The 17,759-nt window shown below is 45.2% G+C and overlaps 1 protein-coding gene across 10 annotated transcripts in view; it reads left to right on the top strand.

The window, feature by feature from the left end:
* The window catches only part of ADGRB1 (adhesion G protein-coupled receptor B1), a 370,873-nt gene that overhangs the window by 148,177 nt on the left and 204,937 nt on the right, over nt 1-17,759 (top strand). For all 10 annotated transcript variants that reach the window (XM_074943756.1, XM_074943760.1, XM_074943759.1 and 7 more), the window contains exon 3: nt 17,377-17,535. In XM_074943756.1, coding sequence (XP_074799857.1) covers nt 17,377-17,535 — 159 coding nt within the window. The remainder of the gene's footprint in view (nt 1-17,376; nt 17,536-17,759) is intronic.

The following is a 17,759-nucleotide window of genomic DNA, read 5'->3' as shown; positions in this document are numbered from 1 at the left end:
TGTGCCTGCTTTTCTAAACGTTGAGCATGTCTCAGTAAAGTCATACAGTAGAATCTTATAACGTTACCTGCAAGGTTGCCACACCTATTATCCCAGGACAATAATAACCAGCAAATTCTGAGTTTTCAAATGATAACTCAAAAGGTATACTTTGTACAAAATTTATCATAAAAAGGAAAGAACATTAGGGTACAGACTGTCACAGGCATCAGCAAGCATGTGAACTAGGGAGACTCAGTGGATATAGTGTACTTGGACTTTCAGAAAGCCTCTGACAAGGTCCCACACCAAAGGATTTTAAGCAAAATAAGCAGTCTTTGGAAAAGAGAACAGGTCCACTCATGGATCAGTAAGCGATTAAAAGATAGGAAACAAAGGGTAGGAATAGAAAGTCAGTTTTCACAAAGGAAAGCGGTAAAAATAGCAGGGTTCCCCAAGAATCTGTATTTGGCATGCGCTGTTCAACATATTCATAGATGATCTAGAAAAGGGGGTGAACAGTGCGGTGGCAAAGTTTGTGGATGATACAAAATGTTTCAAGATAGTTAAGTCCAAAGCTGGGTGCAAAGAATTACAAAAGGATCTCATAAAACTGGATGACTGGGCAACAAAATGGCAGATGAAATTCAGTGTTGAAAAATGCAAAGTAAGGCACATTGGAAAACATAATCCCGACTACACATACAAAATGATGAGTACTAAATTAGCTGTTACCACTCGAGGAATAGATCATTGTGGGTAGTTCTCTCAAAACATCTGCTCAAGGTGCAGTGGCAGGCAAAAAAAGCGAACAGAATGTTAAGAACCATTAGGAAAAGAATAGATAGTAAGACAGAAAATATCATAATGCCACTATATAAATCTATGATACACCCATAGCCGGAATACTGCGTGCAGTTCTGGGCACCCCCTCTCCCAAAAGGTCTACTGGAATTGGAAAAGGTGCAGAGAAGGGCAACAAAAACGATGACGGGTCTGGAACAGCTTCCATGTGAGGAGAGATTTAAAAGACGGGGACTGTTCAGCTGGGAAAAGAGACGAGTGAGGGGGATACGATAGAGGTCTATAGAATCATGACGGGTGAGAAGAAAGTGACTAGGGAAGTCTCGTAACACAAAAACTAGGGGTAACCCAGAGAAATGAACAGGCAGCAGGTTTAAAACAAGCCCGAGGAAGGATTTCTGCACACAGCACACAGTCAACCTGTTGCCATGGGATGTTGTGAAGGCCGGAACTATAACTGGCTTCAGAAAAGAACGAGATGAATTCCTGGAGGATAGGTCCAACCATGGCTACTAGCCAAGATGGTCAGGGATGCAACCCCATGCTCCGGGTGTCCCTAAGCCTCTGATTGCCAGAAGCTGGGGCTGGATGAGAGGGGATGAATCGCTCGATGGCGACCTTTTCTGTTCATTCCCTCTGAAGCACCTGGCATTGGCTACTATTCAAAGACAGGATACTGGGTAGATGGACCATTGGTCTGCAGAGCTTGGGTGCAGCCCTTCCTGGTGCTCTCAGGTCACCCTTGGGGACTCTGGATTTGTCTTCTGCAGCTTCTCAGAGGGCAGTAGTTCAATGGCAACTCCAGTGCCTTAGCTCTTAGTGGGCTTCTGAACCTGCTCCCTATCTGCAGCTTGTATAGTAACATATCCCTGCCTCCAAGACCCTGAGTTCAGATTTTTTAATGCACCTTGGGAATTCCCAGGCATGCTGTGAATTGCACCAAGGTTCTAATTTATACGCTCATGCCGGTGTCACTTCTCATGTAGGGCAAGGGGAAGACCTTGTAGCTAGTATTCAAGGTCAGCCTCGGGCTAACGTTTGCACTAGTGGCTGGGTAGTTTCTGTCAAGGTCACTGAAGTCCCATTAGAAAGGTGCAATTTAAAGCTCCCCTCCCTGTAACCGGCATGCCAGATCTTTCTTATCTACAGCTCTCCCTTTCAGCTAGCAGAGTGCAGTGCATCACTGCTGCAATACCAATAAGCCAGGCAGCTGCAATATTGCTATGTAGCCTTTGCCGTGGTGTTTGTTTCAAATATCAAAGGCATCCTCTCAGAGTGTCCCACATCTTCCAAAATCATCTCTCTCATCAGAGGCAGGTCATTTCTGCACTGACATGTCTGTGAGAAATGCACTGAACGTTCTTTCTTGTCAAATCAGCTCTGGGTGGTGGTGGAGGAATTGGATTAGAATTCAGGCCACTGCACCAGGAGTCAAGAAACACAGTTCGGGAGGTGTCAGGGACTGGAAGGGAGAAGCAGAGGCTGTGAGAATGGGTGATGCAGTACTCCTCTTGCTAAAATCAGGAGCTTTAATCAATAGAGAGCGAGGCGAGAATAGGGAGAGGAGGTTTGTTTAGCGTCTGAATTTCAGCAGCTCTGCTCCCATCTGGGAGGCAATACCATGTGTGTAAGATTCATCCCATTGCTACAGCAATGGCAGGTGATTGCATATAGAACATTACCTCCAGCTCCAAAGCCATCACCCCGTCAGCCCTCCGCACCTCCTCCCACTGTTCCTTACCCTGCACCCAGCCACCAGCTGTAATCCCCTGCAGCACCCAAAAACCACCCTCAGTTTCTTACACTGGCCCCAAAGGTTTGTGGGGTTTGGATGTGTCAGGACAAGAAACTGCGGGTGGTTTTTGGGTGCGGGATGGGAATAGTCTGAGAGTCACTTACCTCTAGATTGCTTGAGAGCGGACTGAGACATGGACTCTCCAGGCACAGTTTATGTGTAATCCAAGGACCATAGCCCAGTCATGGGGACAAGGGGATGCAGTTCCAGAATATACAGTGGCCACAGGTCAGGTTCCTGTGCCGAACCGGGCCTGAACTGCACACTTAGGCCTGGTCCCGATCTGAACAGGTTCAAGGCTATTTGGAGCTGAGACTTGGGTTCAAGACTAGCTCTACCCCTACCGCCAAGAAGAGCAGATGTTAACTCCTAAGCACAAAACACAGATTTGTTGACCTGTTGCATAAGTGTCTGTGATCGGAGCTACGTGCGATATGAAGTAGCTACATGCATCTGCCCATTGACATGTGTGGACAGTAGATGCCCACTCTTCTTTGCACTGATATACTTAGCGGGGTTTTTATCCAATGCTGAGAAACTCATCCTTTGCTACAAGCAAAGTAGTTACTGCTTAGCCACTTTCAAGCTGCCTCCCCTAATACCACTCTCTGCTCCTTCCAATCTTGGTCCATTTTGGAAGCTGAAGGAAAAACAAACCGTGCCGTCATTTCTAATTACCTGGTAAAATAATGACTTGCTGTTTTCTTAATGAGAAGCGCTTGAAATGGATCAATATTTCTAGGGAATTATTAAATTACTTAACAAAAGCATGACAGCTGTTTATACAGAAAGAGAAATGATGGGGCCTAGATCATCCCAGCCACTTAACGTGAGTGGAGGTGTGTGTGTGTATGGGGAGGGGGTTCAAACTGGGCAGAATGCCCTCTAGAGGTTGTGAAGGCGCATAGCTGCCTCTTGGCGTTACCCACAACTCCTTTGAGCTCCTCAGAAGCCACTCTGTGGGTGCGCCTGGGGGAATCGGGTTCAGTGGGGTGTTGGATAAAGGCCTAGAGACAGGAGATGGGGGGGCAGAGGTAGGGACTAGATCTGTGGTTATAGCCATGCAGTTCTCCTGCTGGGCATTAATCCCTTTTCCAGTGGCACTGACTCCCAAGGAGTCCCCATCCCCAGCAGCCCAGGGGAACTCAACCCTTGACATGTCCTGGCTGTACTGTTGGGAGGAGAGACCGGCAGGGCAACAAGGATCCTCTGCCTGTGGATTTTCTTCCATGTCATTCCTGGGGGTGTGTTGGGTTGGGAAGCCATGGCCCCTGGCCACTGGGTACTTGGATTAGAACCCTCCCGTCTGAGGGGACAGTCTCCTGGGACCTCGGTGAGTTGCCCCTAGTGGTGTTTGTCAGCCCATCTCCATTACTTCACATAATTAATTGATACCTAAATGATTAATAATTATAATTATTAATTGATTATTATGATTGGTAATAGATTATCATTAATAATTATTATGATTATTAATTGGTTATTAATATTAATCATTATTAATAATCATTAATTGATCGTTGTGATTAATAATAATTAATTGATATGTAAATGATTAAAAATAATAATAATGAATGCTAGACATTTATAAAGTGGTTTGAATCTCTCTCTCTCTCCCTGGTATTTGCCAGTCACCATACCATGTAGGCACTGCATTACCATAACGTCTACTGTAAGCTCTTGGGGTTAGAACTGTGCCTTGCTATTGTGTCTGTACAGCGCCTGATCTCAATGGGGGCTGCTAGGTACAAGTGGAATACTAATGTTAAATAGTAATAACAACAAGAGATTATATAAAGGGCTGTATAAGTGAGTCTGATTTAGCTGATGTTGTGAGAACGAATGAATAGGCTGGCTGGCCAAAGTCCCTGTAACCTGCTGGAGTCACATCAATGATCATCATCTTTTTGGGATTTGGAAGGGACATACTGGAGCTGAATGAAGAGCAGGGGGTAAAAGCGGCAAAGAGTCCCGTGGCACCTTATAGACTAACAGACGTATTGGAGCATAATCTTTTGTTTTGCCACTATGTGTGATGCCAATGAGAAAAATGAGAAAAATTATCTTTGGGTCATGTTGCCTGTAACCCTAATCACTCTAACTTGGTGGCCTGTGAGGAGTGATGGTGGACAAGTGTCCATGTCACAAATAACTACCATGACCATTGCCAGCACATTTCTATTCAACCCCCTCACCTCCTCTACCCTGCCCCAGCCCTGATTCCTGCAGGGTGTCTGGTAGGACCATGAATGAACCTATTGCCACACCACACAGAGCCCAGTCCTACACACATCAGCAGATGGGAAGAACTGCACATTCAGGTTGCTAAACCAGGTTTAACCTTGGTTAATGCTCCAACACTTTGCAATTAACACACAGGAAAGCACAGACGGGCTGAGTCTAGAAAACAAAACGATGACTGCGCCAATTGACGCTAAACAGGGAAAGACAGAGAAGGTCAAAGAATCAAAGACAGCCCTGTGGGCAGATGCCCCCAGGACTTGGGCTGCCCGGGGTCTTGTCTCCTAATAGGTGGCATTGCTGCAACAGTCATCACAGGGAAGTAGAGAGATCACAGCCGGCCCTGCAGCTGATCTGTTAAGAGAGCAACTGGCAAAAGGATCTGAGAAGCTAAGGAGGCTGATTAGCAGGGCTTAATATCCTTCTGCTAGGCTGCAGTGACTCTCCCTACATGGAGATGAAGGCATGCATTTCCCTGCAGGTCATGCTAACATATAGGGGAGAAAGTTGGTTTTATACTCTACAAAAATCTTCACTGAAATGTGACCAATGCATTGACTGCTGCAGAGACTGTAGAAGCCATATACTTCAGGAGTGAGTGGGTGATGTTCTGGGCCCTGTGATGTGTAGGAGGACAGACTAGAACAGATGATTGTGATGGTACTTTCCAGCCTTAAAGTCTGAATCTATGATAGATTTCACTTCAGCCCCACTGAAGAGCAGCCATCTCTTGGGTGGGACCCGGCATCTTTTGAACAGTGCCCAGCAACAGCATGCAAGATCTGGCAAATGATATGTAGAAGAATACTGTGGCCAGTTGAGACTTCAGGGGAAATTTGGGGAGACAAATTGGAATCTGGAGCTAACACATGCAATCTTGTGAATAGAGCAATGGGATATTTAATGTCCAGAAGCATCTGGGACTTCAGTTTTACCCCTTAGTGGAAAGACTGCAGCTCCAGCCAAACCGTCCCTGCCAGCAAAACAGTGTACCATCAGCATCGGTGTTAGGAATGGAAACCTACCGCACTTTGGGGGAAGGTTTTCAAAAATGCCCAACTCTGCTCCCATTGCAGTTAATGGTAAAACTCCCAACCAACAGGGCTTAATTGAACATTGTTGTTGTTAATTATTTGAATTACAGTGGTGCATAGAGGTCCAAGCCAAGATCAGGGCCCGGATGTGCTAGGCACTGTACGATCAGATAGTGAGAGACAGTCCTGGCCCAGAAGAGCTTACAATCTAAAGAGACAAAGGGTGGGAGGAGATCAAGAGCCACAGAGAGAGGAAGTGACTTGCCAGAGATCACACAGCAAGTCAGTGCTGGAGCTGGGTCTCCTGACCCTCAGTCTGGTGCCAAATCTGTATCCAGTGGGCCCTCTTCTGCCTGGAAAAGGAGGCCCACAACTGGTCAGGATGAGAGTGTCCAGGTAGAATGCCACACAACTTGGCACACACCTTGCCTGCACTGTCCCTGACTCAAAGATGCTGCCCATCCCTCTGTGTTCATGTGAGCTGAACGCCCTCAAGGAAAAACACTAGTGATGGGCCCAGGGATGAGCCAGTAACGCCAGCCTCTGCCTGTCGAGGCAGCTGTGATCAGTAGTTTCCTCTGCATGATGGAATGCAGCTGACAGGTCTAGGAGGGAGAAGACACTGAGGGGAGAGATGCTGACTGACAGCTTGCTTGTTTGCAAATGTTCCTCAGAGGTGCACACATGCAGAGTGCTTTTGTGTGGTTTTCAACCGCTTTAGTTCCCCTTACAGGCAAAATCCTGATTACTGACATCCCTGTGTGAAGTGAGCTTGACTTCATGTACCAAAATGTCATTAAATGTTTGGCTTCATAACTACAATGCAGCTGCCCTGAACATTGCTCTGAAGCTACCGTTCCTGATGCATCTAGACAGCTGCTTCATGGTTTTTCATGGAAACCGGGGGAAAAGTTAATAGTTTTAGCATCTCAGCAAGTGGGATCTATGTAGCTCTGTCTCTCTAAGGATAACGGTGATTAGAGCAGGGGCCTGGGAATCAGGACTCCTGGGTTCTCCTCACAACTCTTTCACTGTGTGACACTAGGTCACTTAACCCTCTGTGCTTTACTTATCCACTCTGTAAAATGGGGTGATTAATATCTACATATGTCAGAGGGGTGGTATGAAGCGTCAATAATAAAGAGGACGGATGCTCTAGTGGTGAAGTTACTAGCTATGATTTGGAAGACCTGGGTTCAAATCCTTGATCTGTCACAGACTTTCTGTGTGACTGTAGGCAAGTCACTTAGCCTCTTCAGGTGTGTCTACGTTGCAGCTGGGGACAAGCTTTCCAGCCTGGGTAGACTGACTTGAGCTAGCAAGCTAAAAAGAGCAGGGTGGATGCTGCAGCTTGGCTCTCAGGAGTCAGGTGGCCTTGAAAACCCCATCCACACTTGAGTTTTTAGCACTCTAGCTTGAGCCCTGCTAGCATGACTGTGTCTGCCTGGGCTGGGACACTTACAGGGGTATTGTAATTGGACAATTACAGGGGTATTGTCAGGATAAAGACATTAAAGATTATGAGGCAGTCAGATACCACGGTGATGGCAGTCAGATAAGTACCTAAGAGAGAACTAACAAATTGCAATTAACAGGTGCTCTACAAGGACAGAGTATTATATAATTATATTTTGCACATCTAAGAGTTTATCTTATCCAACGATCTGACAGTGCTTGAAATAGGAAGATAAGAATTACTGCTCCTGTTTTGTAGGTGGGGAAAGTGAAGCACCAAAGCATAGAGTTGGTTGAAAATGACAATGATATTTTGGTAACATTTTGTCCTTTTATTTCGGCCCAAATTTTGATTTAAAATACTGTTGGAGTTTTAGATTTGGGAAGGTTTTGACCGGCTCAAGTTACGTGGCTATATTTTAATGTATGTCTTTATTTATCTCAATAAATAATTTGAAGAAGCAAGGTATTATATAAACCCACATCTTATGCACTGAAGTCAAGGGTGGAAAGACTCACTGGATCATCTAGTCCTTCCCTTGTAGCGAATGATGGATTTTTCTTTTCAGCTGTGTCCTTTGATGCTTTGTCTGCTCTACTTTGAAATAACTTAAGCAATGAGGCTTCTACCACTTTCCTAAGGAGACTATTCCACAGTCTTATCTGATCTCACATTCCAGATTAATGTTCTTTTCTCATTTCCCCCCATTATTCCTACCACCTCATAAATAGGCTTGAAGGATTAGATTTGTATCGGTAAATGTCAGTAAAAGTCAATTTCACTGTATGCACAGAAACCCACAAAAATATTTCCATAGATAATCAAAATTTATAGATAGGCAAAGTAAGAAAAGTACTGCTTGAGAACGTATTAGGTTTGATTTAAGAACATTTACTTTGTATATTTTGCCATGTGATGTTGAAATTTTGTGTTTTAATGCCTATAAAGCTTTAACTTTTTAAATCTCAATATCTACTGTCATAAAATAATGATTGTCTGAGCCTCCCCCCCTCAGCGCCTGACCCCCCCCCCATAATTTCTCACAACTGACAACTGTGAAAATGTAAATAGAAAACAATTGGAAAAAATGTTTACAAACCACAATTCTGTGCGACTGTGAACATTTAAATAGATAAAAATTGGGGAAAAAACCCCACTTAAAATAAAGAACATAAGAATGGCCATACTGGATCAGACCAAAGGTCCATCGAGCCCAGTATCCTGTCTACTGACTGTGGCCAATGCCAGGTGCCCCAGAGGGAGTGAACCTAACAGGTAATGATCAGTGATCTCTCTCCTGCCATCCATCTCCACCCTCTGCCAAACAGAGGCTAGGGACACCATTCCTTACTCATCCTGGCTAATAGCCATTAATGGACTTAGCCTTCATGAATTTATCCAGTTCTCTTTTAACCCCTGTTATAGTCCTAAACATCGATATTATCCACAGAAATTATTTAAAAAATCAAGTTCTGCCAAACCTACTCATAAATAATCCCTCTTCTTCCCTGCTGCTTCAGTTGCATGGATTCAGTGTCCCATGAAATAAACATGGCTTTATACTTGGTCTGAGTTTCCTTGAAAGCAAAGCTCTATGGCCCCAATTCAGCAGCCTGGCCCTATTAAGTGATTTGCAGAGTAGAGATGACCGTAAGCATGGTTTTAAATGTTTCATTGAATTGGACCCTGTTGGCCTTATATAAAGTTGATGGAATCAACATTTGCTCAGCAGCTTTGAAAGTCAGGCAATTTATTCAGGTACCTAAATGTGGATTTTGGCACCCACGTCTGAATATTGGCTTTGACCTCTTTGTGTCACCATTATCCCATATGTAAAACAGGGTAATAACGATAATGCAGTCACAAGTCGTCAACCACCGAAGAGTTTACGGTTATCACTTATCAGATGCAATGGCCAGTTGGAGCTTCGCAGTGACAGCAGAGATAGATCTCATACCTCCTGCTCAGAAAAACACCTAACACTCGACCTGAAGGAGAATCTCCATTAGCAGTGCAGGACTGACAACAACACTGTTCAACAGTGGAGATTCTATCCAGTAGAAGTCAGTAGTGACACACATATACGAGCTAGTTCATTACAACACTCACTTGATTTGCAGGGGAAGCTTATGTTGTGTAAAACATTCATGTTCATAAAGTGCTTTGAGATCCTCAGAATGAAGATGCAAACTATTATTATTTAGCACCAAGTGGCACCGCTTGGATGGCCGTGAGTTGAAAAGACATGGACTATTTTATGTCAACTCCTCGCCATTCCTGTTAGAAAGCATGCATTAAAAGTCTGTCTTGGCATGCTCCGTTAGGCAGTTCCATAAATACCTCCAGCGGAAGAAATCTGTTGAATGTTAATAATAATAAAAAGGCACGCTATTCAGAGGAAATGCTGACACAAAACGATCCCCAAGTGGTTTTCATGACAATGCCCTTGCTAGTCACCCAGTTCAGAGTGCTGACCTTCAAACCAATGGAGGCCAATTAAACGAGGTAATGGTTTTCTCCTTCATTGTCATTGTCTTCTGTGGCTTTGTTCTAAAGGGCATTCAGGAGCCAAGGTCACAAAAGGGGAAGTAATAATAATAATAATAGTAATAGTAAAACAAACAAACAAAAATAAATCAACCCACATCCCAAGGTTTTGATCTGCTGTTCGAGTCAGTTCATTATTTCAACCTCTAGGCTTCTGTCTAATAGACAGCAGCCATTCATCTGAAAGCAGCCGCAGAGCAATGGGTGGTGGTAGGGAACAAAAAAAAAGAAAAAAAGGTTTAGTTTTCCTAATTTAGAGCCAACCGGGCATGATTAACATTAATGCAAGCTATGTGCCGCCTCTGACCTCTGCTTAAATATTCAGGAATCACAAAGGGCTTTGGGAGAGAGGGAGTAATGAGGGCAATTAGTGGGAAATGAGTTGTGAGAGAGAGACATTACAGACTGAGGTCCGAGGGGGGACAGGGGAAAGGTTGGCTGGAAGGAAACATTAACGAGGAGATGTCCACAGCATTTCATGTGTGTCTGGGATGAACGCCAGAGTTCAGAACCAGATGTAAACTTTCCCAAGGGTCCCAATGTTCAACGCTTTAATAGGGCTAGAAGGTGGGTGAGGTAACATCTTTTACTGGACCAACTTCTGTTCCTGTTGTTCAGATCCTGAAGAAGAGCTCTGTGCAGCTCGAAAGCTTGTCTCTTTCCCCAACAAAAGTTGGTCCAATCAAAGGTATCGCTTGTCTCGCTAATATCCTGGCTACAGCAACACAGCAACCAATTTTACCGGAAGGGAGGTGATTGGTTAGTGAGACCGTTTCTAGATACTGTGTCCAGTTCTGGTGTCCACATGTCAGAAAGGGTGTTGACAAGTTGGAAAGGGTTCAGAAAAGAGCTACAAGCATGGTTCAAGGTCTGGGAAACATGCCTGACGCTGAGAGACTGAAAAAGCTCAATCCAGTTAGTTCATCCAACAGTGTCTGGAATGATGACTTGCTTCAGCACCCACCCAGACTCCAGGTAGCCCGGGAGCACAGCTGAGCCATAGCAGGGCCGCCTGACTGGCCACCCCGCCTGGCTGGCCGAGGACGTCAGCAAATCTGCTCGTAAACCCAACAGCAGCAACTGATCTCTGGCTGCTCTGTGCGTATGCCCCCGGCTGCAATCCTGCCTTGTTCCCAGCCTTGGTCTTACCCTGTCCCCGTCCCCATCCTCTCCAGCTCTACTTCCCTGTGTTTTTCCTGACTTTGGCCCGGACCCCTGGCTTCAATCCTGACTCTGACCCATTGGCTCCAGCATCCGAATCCTGCTCTGACACTAGGCCTGACCACCCATGTCCTGGTTTGTGACAAAGGGAAGGTTAAGTGGGGACTTGATCATGGTCTAGAAGTAGCTACATGGGAAAGAGATTTCTGACATTAGATGACTCTTTATTCTAGCAGCAAAACAGCATAACATCGAATGGTTGGAGGTGGAAACGAAGCAAATTCAGATTAGGAATAAGATGCACGTTGTTAATAGTGAGGGTAATTAACCACTGGAACGGAATACCTAGGGATGTGGTGGTGGATTCTCCATCACACGGGTTTTTTAAATCAAGGCTAGACGTCTTTCTAAAAGATCTGCTCTAGCTCAAACAGACGTTATGGACTTGATGCTGGGATTACTGAGAGATGTTCTGTGGCCTATGGGATGCAGGAGCTCAGTCTGGATGATCATGATGGTCTCCTCTGGCCTTGAAGTCTATGAACCTAGTAAGGAAGGATGGTGTTGTGGTTCAGGGATTGGCTTAACCTCATACCTCCCATGTGACTCGGGCAAGTCACTTCATCTGTCCGGTGCCTCAGGTTCTGTGTAGAATGGCGACAGTAGCACTTCCCTATCTCCAAGGGGTGTTGTGAAGATAAAAGCTATTAATGATTGTGAGGTGCTCTGGTACTCTGGTGATGAGGGCCACATGGGTACCTAGGTAGATAATGTACAGATCTCTAAGCACTGCAGTGACTGTACGTGGTCACTGCACCTTTAAAACATGAAACACATTGGGATGCCCAGTTCAGAAGAGACCTGTCAACTGGAAGTAGCTGCAGCTGGTGCTGGTGGGAGTCTGAATGCCCAAATGAAGTGGGGCTGGAAGTGGCTTGTAAACAAAGACTGTCTCACTGTGTTGACTGGATTGTTTTGGTTTCTTTAATGCCTTGCTGTTGTTGTCTGTATCCAATTAAAATAATTGTCATTAAATTAAAAGCCACGATTGACTGATTAGATTTTGGGAGATGTAACAGCTGCCAGCTGTGAAGTTTATCTCCGGATCTTGATGTGAATTGCCTCAAAAGTTCAAGCAGTGACCTGATGTCTTATTTCAGTTCACCGGCATCTTCACACAGGGGGAAACTGCCATGCATGGCGTTGTGAGTTCAGTATAACTATCCCAAAGACCTCTACAGTTTAATGACAGAGTTCCAGGAGGAAGTAGGCCAGCCTAGCACTAAAACCAATTGAGTGTCATAAATTGAGCTGGGTGAATTTTGTTCAGTGAATAATTTATTCACTGAAAAATGCAGTTTCAGGTCAACCAAATGGTTCACAAATTCGGATCGAATTAGGTGAATAGTTTTGGCTGAAAAAGATGCGGTGGGGGGGGGCGGAATTCCAAAAAAGTGGAAATATTTTGATGTTTCATTTAGAAAATTAGTTAAATGTAACTCTTTTTTAAAAAAAGAACTCCCCCCAAATGGGCAAAAAAAATCCCCCAAATGAAACAAAATGTTTTGTTCAACTTGAAACTATTTTTTTCCCGATTTTTTGTTTCAGCCGCTGACCCCCCAAAATGAATTATTTGCCTAGCTCTAATCATAAGTGATCCTCATAACAGCTGGTTTTAAATAGAATGAGGAGGATCCAAATGCTCTTTACAGAGTGATTAAAGGTCAATAGTGGGTTGTATTCACAAGATCATTCAGAATGTTCCTGTTGCCAGCTGTTTCACGTTTTGTAGTGTGTAGCCTCGTGAAATGTACGTGCTGGATCGGGATCATTCTGTCGGAGAAAACCAGAGCCATTTCTGAGCAAAACTGTGCGTGTGATGACTGCCATTTCCGAGTTATGAATGCAGGGTTGAACTGGGGACCTCCAGAGCTAAAAGCATGAGCTGCCATGACTTGGATTGAAGGACTAAGGGCCAGGTTTTTAAAGGCATTTAGGTGCCTATAGAAGCAGACAGGCCTCCTAGTGAGATTTGCAAAGGTGCCTAAACAGTTAGTCACCTAACCCCCATCAAAGTCAATACCTTTGAAAATCTGACCCTAAATCTCCTCAAATCAGCCGTAACAGACTCCTTTTCTCTGTGGATTGAGGACAGAGGGCCACGCATGACCCACACTGATCAGTGGGTTACATTTGCACTGGGAGAACTGGTGAAATGGGGTTCAGTGGGAAAAAGGGATCATCTGCATGGAGTCCTATTGACTTCAAGGGGATTCTGCATGGCCAAAAGGGTCTGGCCATGTGGATCACTTTGCAGCCCTGAGTGCTAATTTTAGACCTATTGCTATGCGTGGAGAGTGAGAAGGTTTACAACAGTAAGATCATATGGCAAATCAGTTTAGGCATGTGCATATCTTGGTGGAGATGGTATAAATACTTAGATATTTAGGAACTTCCTTCACCTCTCCTGGTTGGAGCCCAGAAGTGCAAAGGAAGCTGGGAAATACAGGATGGGGGTGGAGTACAATACAAGTTATCCATTTTTTTTCACCCCTGAAAAAGAGGCTTGCTTCCTGTTGTAAGGTTGAGAACATGGCAGTTCTTATTTTATCTGAACCAGCTCCGCCATTTTAGCGGTGCACAAAGGGTTAAGAAACCAGGTGTCTGAAAGAAGACGCTAGTTAGAAGGAATCTCATTCCCACGGCCAGATACTGGGGAGATTCTATTAATTAATTAGAGTAAGCAGGAGCATTGAAGCCAGCCTCACTTTATAGTTTTTATGGTTTTTAATGCTACCATAATGGATTGCATCGTAAAATGCAGGCCTGTTTCAATAACCCATCGTGAAGGAGGGGGCCCTTTGATTGGCAATCGGTTTGGATGACAGAAGTGTATTTTGTTTAGCACACTGATATGAAATTACCTTTTGATGCATTTGAGCAATTATGCATTTTGCTTAACAGTGAATCGAAAAGTGTCTCAGATGAATTAATCACTGACCTAACAATGGCTGCATGGTGCCTGCCTTTGCCGCTCCCCCCCTACTTCAACTCAACAAGGGGAGGGGAAAAAATCCTTCTGATAGTGTGTGCGAAGACTTTATTAGCCCTTGTCTGGTTAAATGTGTCTGGTTACAGATATCCTATTGATCAGCTTGAGCAAGACATCAGGATACCTGCCAGTCTATCACTAGCCTTTGACGTGCTGGAAACACAATCCGTCTCCCATGAGGAAACGGAAGAGACAAGCCTTCCCATTAACGCACAGCATTAAGAATGACACTGGCAGGGAAAGTGACTTTCAAGGGAAAGAAAATCTCCTTGAAGGTCAAATGCAAGCAATCTGCTATGGGCCAGTAACAACCTACCCATCCCACTGCTGAGACTATTACAAACCGTCTGACAGACAGGGTCATTATCCTGGAGTTACATCCTATAGGTTCTTATACCGCACTCATCACCATAGTGCCTGAGCACCTTCCAGCGGTGCATTAAGCAATGAGGCCAACATCTGCCATGTGCTTGTTCTCTGCTAGTATTATTTGCCATGATTGCAGCAATTCAGCGCACAGGTGACCCGGGGGGTCATATTTATGGAGGCGTAGCAAAACAGTGATTATGTGTTGTTATAATGCCTGATTTGAAGCCCATTGAACCCAAGTGAAAGATTCCCATAGATTTCAATCAGGCCCAGAGTGAAAGAATTCCTGGTAAAAATCTAAACACAGTTGTTTAACACGCTGATGCAGAAAAACTGGAGGGGGGTCGGAGAGAGCATCTAAAAAATATTGCTCTTATTCAGCTGGGGAGCAGCTTGGGGCAGGGATGATCTGTTTTATGCTTTATACTGCTCTAGGCATGCTGCGAGAACATGGGAAATGACGGCCCGAGGGCTGGAAGGCATAACTTATTAGGAAAGAAGAATGAAATATGCGTCTCGTGTGTGATAATTAAAGAGGGACATGATAATCCCTGTGAAGGAGATGGGGGGGGTGTGTGGTTATTTGGCGTAGAAGGAGACTGGGATGAAATTAAAAAAGAAAAGAAAATGTTCCCTGAATATCGGTAACAGTGAGAGATGTCAGCCTGCAGAATAGTCTCTAAAGGAGGCGAATGAACCCCTTCCCTGAAGACTTAAAGCTAGTCTGGATAAAGCACAGGAAAATAGGAACTGGGATCCATAAACCCTAGATGCAATTCCTAGCTCTGCCACAGACTCACTGTATGATATTGAGTCAGTCACTTAACCTCCCTGTGCAGCATTTTCCCAGTTGTAAAACAGGGTAATAATAATATTCCCTTTCTCTCCCTCTTTGCCTGCTGTCTTGTCCGTTTAGAATGTAAGCTTCTCAGCTCAGGCACTGTCTGACTGTGTCCGGGTACTGCACCGAGAATAACGCAGCCCTGATCTCGGTTGGGAGCTGTCGGAGCTATTGCAATGTAAATTACAACAGTACAGGGAAGAATCCTGCAGTGGCTTGTGGGACAATGGGCTGGATGAATCACAGGCTCAGTTGCTTCTCTGGTTTCTGTAGTTCCGTGAAAAAATTAAAAACAATTTTTCCTCTATTTGATTTTTTTTTTTTTAAATCTAAATTAAGCAAATGAGCTCATTATCTTTTGTTTGTGCCTGAGTGCCACCCGGTCGCTATGCTTTTTCCCCAGCTGACGCCAACCCGACCTGTGCCAGCTTCAGATAATTAGAGAGAGAGAGCAGCAGAATAGACAAACACACGGAAACAGACACCGATTTAATGAAGGTCGACCCCTGTTTTAGCTGTGTGTTCAGGAGAACAATGGGGGATGAGAAAACCGCTCAGAGGGGGGCCCACAACTGTTAGTGGTATCCAGGTTTGAAACAGCAAGCACAGATGCCCTGTCTCTGACTTGTTAAATACACCAAATAGGAAGCAAACTGATTACCAGGGGAGGCAGGAGATTCTCCATCCCTTGAATGTCTAAATCGGGACTGGATGTCTTTCCAAACAGAAACTCCAGTTCAGCCACAAGTTGCTGGGATTGATGCAGAGATTAGTGAGTTAAGTTATCTGTGCTGTGTTATGCAGCAGGTCGGAGCAGACGATCATAAGGGTCCCTTCCGGCTTTTAAAATCTGTGACTGTAACACAGACGGCATTGATTCTTGGGCAGCCTAATGGTGAGGCTAATGCTGGAGTGGGTCATGAAGCCTGAACTGCCCGTGTGCCCCTAGAAGGAATAACCCCACAGTGATGAGTTTTACATCCGTTGGCATGGGAGAAGGAACATTGTCATGGGCTGCAGTATTCTGTGGATAAGTGGAGCACTTCTGACTCCAGCACTAAGCATGCTTCCAAGGGAGAGTCAAACAGCTCCCTCGATCACCTCCAAATGGGTCATGCTCAGGTTTAAAACACTCCTTATTTACTGGCTTTCCACTGGATTGTAAAACCCTGCTGGGGGCCAGTCATTACCCCAGCCCCTTTCTCTCTAAATACAGGTTTCAGAGTAGCGGCCGTGTTAGTCTGTATTCGCTAAAAGAAAAGGAGTACTTGTGGCACCTTAGAGACTAACCAATTTATTTGAGCATAAGCTTTCGTGAGCTACAGCTCACTTCATTGGATGCATCCGATGAAGTGAGCTGTAGCTCACGAAAGCTCATGCTCAAATAAATTGGTTAGTCTCTAAGGTGCCACAAGTCCTCCTTTTCTTTTCTCTCTAAAGTGAATGTGGGTACAGAAGTGTTTGCATGTCCCGCTGCAGTGGGTTTCAGAGAAAATGGCACCTCGAATACAACAGAGTTGGTGAACGAGGGTGGTGGGCAAATGTGTTTCCATGTGTGTGTGTGTGTGAGAGAGAGAGAGAGAGAGAGAGAGAGAGAGAGAGCAGCGCTGCCTCCTGCTGGAGGGAATCGGGGCTCTGTGTGTGTGTGGAAAGAGAGATGAAGCCCTTGACGCAGGGTCCATGTGTGTCAAATCCCATGGGCAGATTTTGGATAATCCATCCCAGGTGGTGCAATGGAAGGAATTGCTCCTGAGGATTCTCTGCATGGGGCAAGGTTCACGGCGATGCTTTCGCGGTGTCCAGAAAGGGGAGATGCACTCCATCAGGAGGGGGAGCTCTCATCATGACCCAAATCAAGGAAGTGGGGGAGCTTTTGGCAACGGAACTGCAGCCCTCCACCCCACCCCTGTACTAAACTCCCTGCCTGCGCCCTACGCCAGTTCTAATCCCGCTTTATTGGAAAGCTCAGCAGTGGATGCTACTTGGTGGCCTTTAGGGTCTGCTGTAGAATTTCCTACTTCTCCTCCTTGCCTACTGCTTCTTCCCCACCACCCAAGAATGCTGACTCTGATGGTGCTTTTTCTGGGTTTTGCTTAGGTGGCTGGAACCCTTGGTCCGCTTGGGGAGACTGTACTCGAGACTGTGGGGGTGGTCTCCAAACACGCACCCGAACCTGCCAGCCCATTCCCGAGGAAGGTCTTATCTGCAAAGGAGTGCTGGAGGAAGGAAGACTGTGCAATAGAAAAGCATGCAATAGTAAGTGGGGCATGTTCCAATGCACGGGGGCGAGCCATCCGGTCTCCTAATCATAGTCTGTCGCAGTCAGTAATGAAGGTGTTTCAGACACAGGGTGAAATTGTTCAAAGACTGCATCTGACTAACAGTGCATGCTAACGTGCCAAGGAAATGTGATGCCGGGGTGTGCAAAATGCACATGTTCATAGCCCTGCCATTGCCTACGCAACCATCTTTCACATAAC

This window comes from Natator depressus, chromosome 2 (assembly GCF_965152275.1).
Source record: "Natator depressus isolate rNatDep1 chromosome 2, rNatDep2.hap1, whole genome shotgun sequence".
In the NCBI taxonomy this organism is placed as follows: Eukaryota; Metazoa; Chordata; order Testudines; family Cheloniidae; genus Natator; species Natator depressus.
This window is presented reverse-complemented; position numbering and strand designations above follow the sequence as displayed.